This window comes from Diuraphis noxia, unplaced genomic scaffold (genome assembly GCF_037042655.1).
Source record: "Diuraphis noxia isolate RWA-SAM2 unplaced genomic scaffold, SU_Dnox_SAM2 contig0002, whole genome shotgun sequence".
Classification (NCBI taxonomy): Eukaryota; Metazoa; Arthropoda; class Insecta; order Hemiptera; family Aphididae; genus Diuraphis; species Diuraphis noxia.
Window position 1 is genome coordinate 77,831,067 of NW_028301712.1, and position 11,817 is coordinate 77,842,883.

The following is an 11,817-nucleotide window of genomic DNA, read 5'->3' on the forward strand; positions in this document are numbered from 1 at the left end:
TATCTACGTATCTTCTTCCTACTGAGTTACTAAAATGAGGTATTTCGACATGTATTACGTTTTGCGAAGCAGATGAAGTCAAACCGTCTGTTTCCATTTACTCGTTTTTCGAGTAGGTATCCATGTATTCTACTATGTGGCATAGCATCTTGAAATTACCCAGAAACCAAGCATTCAATTGTTTCCAACTGCTATTGTATTGGCCACAATTGCTGATATGGATACGGTACAAATTTTGACGAAAGTTTAATATAAGTACATATTATATAATGTACTTATAAATAACTAGCTTATCAACATTTTGTCAAGAAATTATCAACATTAATACAAGATGAGTCAACTGAATAATACATAAACGCAATGATAGGTACTATTATCTACTTAGTCATCTACACACACTTCAGAGTGTTGATGAGTTCTTATGTAGTAATCTAGAAGTTCACTACCTTATATATTTTGTAATTTTTTAGTGCTTTCAAGCATACAGTCGTAAATCGATAATGGATCTTGTACAACACCATCGCGCTCCAGGGCGTCCCCTAATAATAGTGACTATACTCTATACCACAGCACTGGTGGTGTCTACTTCTATTCAAAATACATTGGTACAGAAATCTACGTGTGATCCGTTGATTCCGTTTGGTGAATGCCCAATAGGCGAATATGAAGGTCGAATTGAAGTACATTCAAACACCACGTATTTACAATACTCCATTTCATTTGTTGTTGCATTACTAGGAGGTATGTATGAATTGAATTAAATAATCAAAACCGTATAAACCAATCGATTTGCATAATATAATATACAAACGTAGGTATACCTTATTTATCACATGACATGGGAAACTTCGAGGGACTGTTAGAATAAAAGATTTAATAACTAGACCATGTCCAGTAATTAATCATAATAATATGTCCGCATCTGTTAAAATGTTAATCATATATTAGTAATATATAATGTTAATACAGGTTAAGAACTACGTATTTATATACTTATTTTAGAATTATAGTTGAAATTGTATATTATTATCTTTTTCTGTGATAGGTACTGAAATTAATTGTCACGTAACCATATTACTATATTAGTTATTATTATCATTCACACATCGCACATAATGTTGTTTTGTCAGCATCTACTTGATTGATCATTTTTTTTTTTTTTTTTTTGATATTTTTGTAATTTTCCTAAACGTTATGCAAAACCATCAATTACAACTGTCAAATTTTGTATGATTCTTCAGAAAATGTCTGTAAATAAGTGAGTTCTTCTTTGGTATCAATAAGAATACAATGGTTAATAGCCGTAAAATGTATGGTGAGAGCTTTAGGTTATTACATCAAAAATATATTCTATATAAATACATCATGTCTGACTTTTGAGTATAAATAACCATGTGATGAGACTTTTTTATAAATAAATTAAACTTAGTATTTTATAATTTCTTGTTAGTATACATAACATATACATGAATATCTTTGATTATTGTTGTTTGAATACCCTGCAGAACTCGTTAACTTGTTTAAGTGTCTTAATTTTAAATACATATGTCTACTTTATTTATATTGAATAAGTAAAAAAAAAATATTTCACCACAAACAGGTCAACTGAAATTATATCATATCGAAATATTGATGCGTATAATATACATATATATGTGTGTGCGTTATTGATAAAAAAAAAAATAAAAAAAAATAAAAAAAAATAATGCCTATATTTGATAGGTACTAAATAATATTCAAAATTGTTACAAGTGTTTCTTTAGTAAAAATTTGGGCCTAGGTAAACACAATAACATTACGACTTTGATATTTGTAATACTTATATACACATTTAAATACGTACTTTTCAATACAATAAGAAAACTTGAGTTTTTAATTGATATTTTTTTAATATTCACTTATTTAATTAGTAATATATATATATAGTATATAATATGTATGATAAAATAAAAATGTAGTTACTAGCTAAATATATAATAATATATTATAAAGTTGTTTTTTACATAATTTATTATCATAATTTGAAATTACTTAATTTAAATTATATTAAAATATAAAGATCAAAACATCAAGTAGATAATATTATTGTTCTAAATCTCTGTTCATCCCTAATAAAAAAGAAATGATGATTATTAATGATCAAATGTCACTGTAGTAATATTATTTAATATTTTAAGATTTATATTGACCCAAAATAATATATATGTTAATATCTATTTACATTAGAAATATTATAGTAATTTATAATAAGTATTTTGAGTATTTGTTGATAAATTAGTGATCGTATATATTTTATATTATATAATATTTAATTAAAAGATCTATTAATTAAAAAACATTAAGAAATTTTAAAATATTGACTATTTACCAATTCTAATAATTACATATCATAAAATATATTTTTATTATTCTAGTTAAGTAGGTACCTATTATAAATGATTTCAGATTAATTCAACGTTACGCGGATCCAATAATAAAACACAAAAATTGTGATTCTTTGTTGTTTTTTTTTACAAAATATTCCGTTGTTTATCTCGAATACCTATATAGGAAAAAACATATAGTATAATTTAAAATTAATATATGTATTATTTAATATTTAAACTTATAAATTGTGTACAAAGCTATTAAATAAAATTATAATCATTAATTACTTTGGCTAAAAATACAATATATTTATTGATGTGGGTTAATTTCAGGAGCATGGAGCGACAGTCATGACAGAAGACGTAAACCTTTAATTTTCTTACCGATTATTGGACAGATTTTAACCGATGGATTAAACTTAGTGAATCACTTTTGGCATTGGTCTTCAACATTTAATACAATCTTTACATCAGTTATCCCTGGATTGTACGTCGGTCGAAATATGTTTTGGATTGGTGTGATGTCATATGTATCAGAAAATTCAAAATTTGAAAGTAGAACTTTTAAACACGGAATAATTATTGTTACATATATCTTTAGTTTGTTAATAGGGTGGGGCTTAGTAGAAATTTTAAAAAGTGGGATGCATCATTTCTACTATTATTTATTGTTCATAGTACCGATATTGTTTAATTTGTTTGCCATACTGATTGGCCATTTGTATGTTGAGGATAATTCTGATATTTATAACAAAGACTATATGTGGTTGAGACCAGACTTTTTGCTCAAAGGTTTCATTGATTTATTTGAAAACAAATGTAAAGGGTTTCCTATCGTACTAGCAACATTAATAATATGCCAATCAGTCATAGTAGCGAGAATCGGAAGTAAGTTTATTATAAAATAGTGTATAATGCCCATTATATATATATATATATATATATATATAATATAAATTGATGAGTCAAACTGTTTAAATATCAAAGCAAACCGAACTGAACTTGATGGTCGGTTCAATTCCAAATTTGAACTCAGTATGAAAAAATATGAACTGAACTATCAATCATCTTTTATTGTTCGGAAATCAAACTTCAAAATATTCTTAATCAAACAATATCTAAAATTATCTAATTCAAGTAATTACAATGTAAGTGTAACGATTGTTACATCATAACTTGTATTATATTAATATAATATGTACAATAGATAACTATTTATTATATACATAACATAAATATTATTCTTAATACATATTAAGCCCCTCCTGTTTTGTCACACATATATTATTGAAAGACTTCGGCCAAATATGAATATGTAAGAGAACGGCAGTTCTCTTTGATTAAAATCACGCGCACCAGGACTCCGAGATAGTCTAACATTTTGATGAACCTTGCTCGTAAGTAATAATAAACTTTTATGTATTAACAGTTATTTAGAGCAATCTGTATTTGTTTGTAATATTAAAATCCTGAATACCCTCCATTCTCCCGAGCAACAGTTAAAATATATTCAAAAGAAACTAACTTCTTCCTTGAATACCATATATATTTTACTGATCATCCCTAACTACATTACATAAGTATAATAAATAATAATAGTATTTAACTAATAATTATTAATTATTATTTTTATATAACTTGAATTAGGTATAATAAAACAAAATAAAATGCTGAGTTCGAATTTTAGTTTCATTAAAACTTTTTATAGTGCTGTCTGACTTCAGTTTGGTTCGACACCAAAAAATCATTATATAAAATACATAATATTATTATACAATAGATGTAAATAAAATGTATATTGTATATATATATTGTAATTCCATAAATAACATATATTATAATAGGTAATGCACTTTTCTACCCTCTTAAATTAATATTTCAGGTGAATATGAAATAATAATGCAGTATTTAAGAACTTCGTTTGTTTGGTACAATGATGACTATATTTATTTCTGTGTTATCAAAATGTTGGCGATAATCTTTGGTAATTACCTTGTGTATTTTATTTTAACCTTGTTGTTGATTGTTTTTATAAAAATGATTTTGTAAATAAAAATAATAATACATATAGTATTATTCGATATAATTGAGACATTTATAAGAACAAGGATCTAAGGATCTAAATTCAAATTTAAATTTTTTTTCAGGAGACAAATTTTTTTGATAAATAAGTTTTTTTGTTTCCTAAAAATAAATTAAAAATTTGTATTTGGCACTTGTTCTTATAAACGTCTCAATTATAGTACCTACAAAACCATATAAGTAATTTATATTCAAAACAAAATCTACCAATTATACATATGTAGCAATTAATATTTTCTAAATTTAATATTAGTTTGAGAATTGCAATATTAATTTTTACAATTCTATTTGAAAAAAATTAATATCATATGAAAAATCAAATTATAATAAGTAATAACAAATATAATAAATTATGTTCATTCAACACAATCTATATCATATAACTATTACCCTATTATCTATTTATTTAAAATAATTTAATTTAAATTAATTTGTTAAGCTTAATAAGTTGTGTAGGAATTCATTCAATACTGACATATTATGTACTGTTAACTTATTTATTTTAGACGCACATAGTTTCTTCTTAAATTTTATTATTTTATAACTTAAATGTTAGTAATATCATAACCCTGTATTTCTATACAGACAATAACAATTATTATTAATAAATCCATGTTTTGCTAACATTTTAAACACTTTTTTAGAATATAATTTTTATATTAAATAGGTATAAATGTCTAGTAAAATTGTATTGAACAGTTATTATTAGTTTGGAGTTAAGTAGACATTAATATTCAATATGGTTGTGATTTATCAATATTGTTGCATCAATCAATTTTATTAAATCTAAAACCATGTATATTTTTAGTTGAAATTGTCTAGACCCACAAATATGTAGCTACATTTTTACAAGTTACATATTGTTTTTATATAAGTTTATATCGAGAATTATTTTCAAAAGTATTTTAATAATATATCAATAATACATCATTATAATATCCTTTTTTTAATTTCAGGTACTATGTTCTCAGTTTTTGTGTTGAGTTACAATATGAAAATAAGTGACCTAGCTATTGGTATTTCAGCTTGCATCATTTACATCATTGTTGCTGTATTATACGTAATTTCAAATCAATTTTGGCAAATTTTTATTAGTAAATATTATAATAACCAACTTTTAATGTTATAATTTTTTTCAATATTATCAATATACCTACATTATACTTTATCGTGACTGAATAATGATATTCTATTTTTTATAGTTACCATGATATATTTTTGCCACGGTAGTGCTGTGACTATTACGATTTCGTTAGCATCTAAAATGGTGGAGAACGATCATCTTGGTATGGATATTAGTGTATTTTTAAATGTATTTATTATTGTAAAACTTAATTTATTGTTACTCTTGTATTAGGACGATTTTATTCTGTTCAAACGTGTATGAACTCGATGTTGACGTTTGGTATAATTATGGCATATAAGACCATTTCATATGATAATAATATGTATTCTACTAAATTCGGTCATTTTTGTTTCGTAATTTTGATGTATGTCATTCTGACTATGCCTATTTTATTTGTTTTTATGTGAGTAAAATGCTCTTTATCTCAAAAAAATATTTTTAACTTATAAACATAAATGCACTATTTTTTAGGACTCTATATTCGAAGTACAAATACTTTTGGAAAAGAGATGCTACAAGAACTATAAGAAGAAGACAACAATCTCTTTATGCCATAGCTAACTAATTAAATAATTTGATAATTTAATAATAGTTCCTGGTATCTGTATTTTTTGTAAACTTTCAAATTTGTTTGGAGATGTGGAATTAGTTATTTATATATTGTATTGTATAGGTGTTATAATTGAATTACTTTTATTATATTGATTATCAATATTATTATAAGTGATTGTCACTTCATTGATATTTGTTTGAATTTGTTTATATAATAAACAATTATTTATATGGTAATATATTATATTATATTATAATACTGATCCCCGTGCACTTTGTTGCTCGTTAAAAAAACTCACTCTAACTATGTAGTTTACCTAACCTAACCTAATAACAAATTGCTGATTTCTTATTCTTCTAAATTGTATAACCAATAGCAACCATATGTAACGTATAAAATATCTCAAATTTGTAATAAAAGAATTAAGGGAAACTATAATATAGCCTATAGATGTGTGTTTTTTTCTATATAGTTTTTTTTTGTGTCTGTACACACAATAAGTTGTTGAAATAGTGCTTCGATTTACAACTTCAGTAGCTTTTCAGGTTGGAAAGTACATCTAGTTGGTGCATTGGGGAGGTCAAATTCCAAGTAGTTTTCAAAAGCACCAAGAAAAACAAAGAAAAATTAAGGAAAAACGGGAATTTTTGAGAAAATCGATTTTAGATATTGATGTGACTCTATAACAAATTCACCTAGACACATGAAACTTTCACTGAATGCTTATACTGGCATTTTCGAGAGTTGATAAAATTTTCAAAATGTTTCAAATATTTTTAAGATATTTATAGACATTTGACATTTTCAATTTTATTAGTTTTTTTTTACAAATTACAATATTAAAAATACATAGTCATACATTTTTTTAATAAGCATCGAAAGTTCGAATTTTAACAAAATACGTAAAAATTACCAAAGTTTGCAATTTATATTGAATAATATATTCATAAATATTCATCTTTTTGAATCTAAGATTTGAAAATTCAATACAAGATTCTTCATAGGTTTGCTTACTTTTATCAAATAAATAAATTTTTACAGGAAAATCAAATCAAATTTTTATTTTCTATCTGAATTACAACATTGGATATTCACTCAATTTACCTCAATTAACCTACCGATATTCTTATTTTGTTGCTATTCAAAAACGAATAACTGTAGAGACTTGAAATATACACCATATGTTTATTTTATCAATTTCTATACTTGATAAAATTTTCAAAATTTTTAAAATATTCAACTTTTTGTAAGTTATTAACATTTTAAATTTTCCGTTAATTAAATTTTTTAGTCAATAAATGACAATAAAATTTTATTCATTGAATCAAAAAATCTTTAACATTTAAAAATTTAATACAAGATTCCCCATAAGTTGATATAATAGCAGTTTGTTGGAAAATATTAAAAATACATTGGCACGTTTTTTTTTTATGACATGTACATTGGTGAGGTCTAATGTAATGTATATTGATAAAAAAGAATTACTCTATACCAGAGTTCAAAATCTTTGAACGTTTAATACAAGGTCCATCTTCATAAAGTCATAACTATCTGTTTTAGCTATTTAAAAATACTATTCACTACCTACCTATATTATAACGAATACTGACGAACGGATTTTCAGAACTTATTAAAAATTTAGCTACGTAATAAGTATATTTATTCCACAATAATGTGGTAGATAATAAAAAAACACCTCAATGTTTAAAAAAAAAACTAATAACATTAACAATATTAAATATCTCAATTATATTAATCACAAGATTTTAATTATTTAAAAAGTTGTTCATCAAAATCGAAATATTAATTGGCTTCTTAAATCCAGAAAGACCTGTCCAGTTCTCATTGGACTATTGAAGTGACGCTCATCACATTTTGAATGATGATCTAGCTAACATATTTACTGAAACAACATTCACTTCCAAAAATAACAACAAGGACGTTGACCAAATTGTAGGACCTCTGGTCTTGGAAAAAAGTATGGGAAACGCCATATAAATATATAATAATAATCAGGGTTCAGATTTGAAGGCAATATAATCAATAAAAAAAGCATTTAAAATGTAAAAAAAGGCATTTAATTTATATAAAAAGGCAATTCATAAATATACTACAAAATAAAAAAGTGAATATTTTTTAAACACTTTCAATTGCACACATTTTGAGAAAAATACAAATTAAAAATTAAAACTGCATGCAAAATAAACTAGTTGGTATTAAAAAAAAATTGACTACCATGTATTTTGATAGGCTGTCTTCAGTAAAACGGCTACGGTTAGGGGTTAAAATATTTTTGTACATCGAAAACGATCTTTCTACGTCCACCGAAGTTATCGGGGCGTATTTCATACTTAAATAATTATATTATAATAATTATTAATTTTATGGCCATACCAAATACTGGTATTGATAAATATTGCGAATAATAAAACCCATTTGTAGCAATAATACGCAAGCTGTGTATAAAATTATAAAATCAACTGAAAAAATTAAACACAAAATAGGCATTTATAAGTACAAAAGGTAAAAAAAAGGCAAAAAGGCATTTATAAGTAAAAAGGCAAAAAATGCATCCATCGTCTAAGAAATTAAATGAAACACATTTTTGTATAAAAATTATACTTCTATTATGATAAATAAAAGAAAGGAATTTGCCTTCAAATCCGAACCCTATTAATAATATTATGAAGTCCAAGGAACGGTTAGGTTAGGTTAGGTGTACTATAGCCGTTGAGTTGTATGCATCTTATTATGCCTTATAACTATTATAGTAAATTTTATTACACTAGCTATTAAACGATTTTATGAAAAATATTGACTTTTTTTATTTAACTGTGGAAATTTTGTTAAATTATTTAACTACACTATCCAGAACAACGTCGTAATATTATGTGAATCGCTGGTTGGATGATACAGAATATAAGCAGTTAAAATATATTTATTGTATAAATCTGTTTAGAAAATTGGTAGAATCGACGGATTTGAGTATTTTTGTTTTACTTTTTATTTATGTACCAATAGGTATACTTATTTTTTGGTTTCCAAAGAAGGTGTGTTGTACCTCCAGAGGTTGTTTGATATCGGTTGGAATACCTGATTGTGAATAGATGAAATATTAACGGTAAAGACTAAAGATAAATACACGATGAATGCACTTAAGTGGCGCATAAGTACATAACCTAAGAAATCAAATTTGAACATTTTGCAAGATTCAATCGATAAAAAAGCAAATTATATTATATTATTTATTAGGTATCAATATACCTACATCATTTAATTTGTATAATATATTTTACTTGAAAGCACAGTAAGTTTAAAATCAAAGATGTAGGTATGTATTTGAAGCTATTTCTATAATAACAACTTGTTTTTATTCTGCTCCTACAACCTAGTACGTTATATCTACCTGCAGACACAGTAACTCAATTTTATGTACATCGAGTTGGTACCTATTACCTATATCTATTATAACTTTCACATTACGCAATCATTAAGGTTGCATTCCATATAGACCATTCACAATAATTTTTTATGAATACAGTACTCTATCAGTTATAAATATATGCATAGTACATAAATACATAGTTAATGCAATGTGTTATGCCGTAGACGTAGTCGTTACCTAATAGTAAATTTTTAAATTTATTACTGATTAATCCGGTTTGATCCTTTATTAGAACGATGGTAGTGATTAAAATTCAGTTAATAGATGATAAATATACATAATATGCAACTTATAATACATCTATGCACAATTATTAAGTATTCAATATTTATGGTGGGACAAAACCTTAGACCCATAACGTTAGACCTATAATATATAATGATGCACGTATAATATGCAATTACAAGTGATAATAATGACATTTTTTTTTTAATTTAGACTCTCGACAACATTGTCCATTGAGCTTATATAAAAAATAAAATGATAGCAAAATATAGGTACAACGTACAAGTAATAATATTCCAATATTAGGTGCCGCACACAAATACGTCTGACGTTTGTCTCCGTTGATTTCCACCAGATTGCAAGTGTCTGATTTGTTCAATTATAAATAATAATTATTTTAAATTCAATCTGTTGATTGTAAAAATGCACGTGTCTTTTGTGTTACTCCGTGAAAGAAATTATGTCCGACTAACATTTGTTTTGTTTTAAATTTTTAATACCTTCTACTTAGAAGTAATATTACGAAAATAGGTACCCAATAAACGATGCAATTCATGATGAATTGTTTTTTTTTTTTTTAATTTTAACGTAATATGATAAATTAATTATTTATCAGTCAGTACCAATGCTTGACTATTCGATAACAATATGATGATTAATAATCTTAAACATAATCGTTTGTGTAGATTATATATCATTCTCGATTCTTTTATTGGGTACTACTAGTAAACTATTGGTATTGGGTACAGTTTCACATCACACGTTGATAACTACTGTGTGGTCTGCTGAACGGTTAGTCCAGTAAATAATGTGGAAACTCAGGTTCTTACTCGACATATTTTTGCGCAATCGAGATGTGCTTTTTTAGCAAACTAGCTGTAAAAATGGTAAATGTGCTCATACGAGTTTCTGTCCTCAGTCCTCACTAGAAAACGATGTAAAGTTTCCGTAATATATTTTGTTATGATACGTATAGCAACAAATCAAGATATTGAGCACCAATGACGACTACAACAATGATGATGATGATCGGATGATTCACGTGATTAACGACCATCCAGGTATTTCAGAATTTTGAGTGGAATACTAATTATCAACCATAATCAGAGTTTCTCTTTAGAAGTACGTTAAGATTTAAATAATGTTATCTTTATAAAAACATTACCAAATAATTATATAAAATATAAATAATGTAATTTATCATCGTTTCGTCTTAAACAAATAAATTCAACTAAAAACTAGTACACTTGATGCAAAAAGCTAATTAATATTTTGTTAAATTAAAAATTATTTAATAAAAGGAAATTATTTAGATAATTTAAGTGAATTAAAACCATAATACTTATATAATGTTAGAAATACATCTAAGTACGAAAAAACAAAATTATCTTTAGACAAAAAAAAAACCATAATTTTTAAATGTATAAAATCATAAAAATGTCGATAATAATCCTGTTAAGAGAATTCGTGTTTGTCAGCTTCATCAAAAACTTTGTATTATACAAAGATCATTCACATTCTATGGTATGTTAAGACTTCAGAAATGACACCACTGCACTCTGCGTTGGGGTGAGGAAATTAGATGTGTTAGTAATGTTGTTACTGCCGTTAAATCGTCATAATGTGTTGTTCAAATTTAATTGTATGTTTGTATACATATACCACAGCAATTCACCAAGTATTCGTTAAAAATATTAAAATGTTTAAATATTTAAAATGATTACAGTAATTATCAAGTTATCAAAGTCAATAATCAACATACGTTTTAAACATATTATGCTTTGTACACAAAAATAAATAAATTCGAAAACCACTCGTTTGAATAACGATTTGAAAACAACAAGATGTTCAATAAAAGTCATCTGCTTACCAATTTATTACTCTAAAAAAAAAAAAAAAAAATGACTGTCGTGCGAAAAAAACGAGGTAAGTATCATTCAAACATTATTAAAAGAAAAAAATGAAGTGAGCATGATGAGACAATCACTCTGTATATAACGAGATACCTATATTATACTGA

General features: G+C 25.3%; 1 protein-coding gene across 3 annotated transcripts; it reads left to right on the plus strand.

Annotated features, from left to right (window-relative positions):
* Nucleotides 1-66: 66 nt before the first annotated feature.
* On the plus strand, nt 67-6,565 carry LOC149058952 (uncharacterized). Of its 3 annotated transcripts, XM_089221352.1 has the most exons (8): nt 67-367; nt 471-741; nt 2,700-3,254; nt 4,249-4,350; nt 5,405-5,542; nt 5,651-5,734; nt 5,806-5,977; nt 6,046-6,565. In XM_089221352.1, the coding sequence occupies exons 2-8, from the start codon at nt 501-503 to the stop codon at nt 6,137-6,139; spliced, it is 1,386 nt and encodes a 461-aa protein (XP_089077478.1). In that variant the 5' UTR covers nt 67-367; nt 471-500; the 3' UTR covers nt 6,140-6,565. The 3 variants fall into 3 exon arrangements, with proteins under 3 accessions (XP_089077478.1, XP_089077479.1, XP_089077477.1); XM_089221353.1 differs by lacking the exon at nt 67-367 and having other exon boundaries at nt 391-741; nt 2,700-2,921; XM_089221351.1 differs by lacking the exon at nt 67-367 and having other exon boundaries at nt 392-741.
* Nucleotides 6,566-11,817: the final 5,252 nt, after the last annotated feature.

Excerpts from the sequence above, each read along its gene's own strand:
- LOC149058952 (XM_089221352.1), top strand. The coding sequence starts at position 501 with ATGGATCTTGTACAACACCATCGCGCTCCAGGGCGTCCCCTAATAATA. Across the intron at positions 5,543-5,650 it reads ATTTTGGCAAATTTTTATTA|TTACCATGATATATTTTTGC; the intron begins GTAAATATTATA and ends TATTTTTTATAG. Across the intron at positions 5,978-6,045 it reads CCTATTTTATTTGTTTTTAT|GACTCTATATTCGAAGTACA; the intron begins GTGAGTAAAATG and ends ACTATTTTTTAG.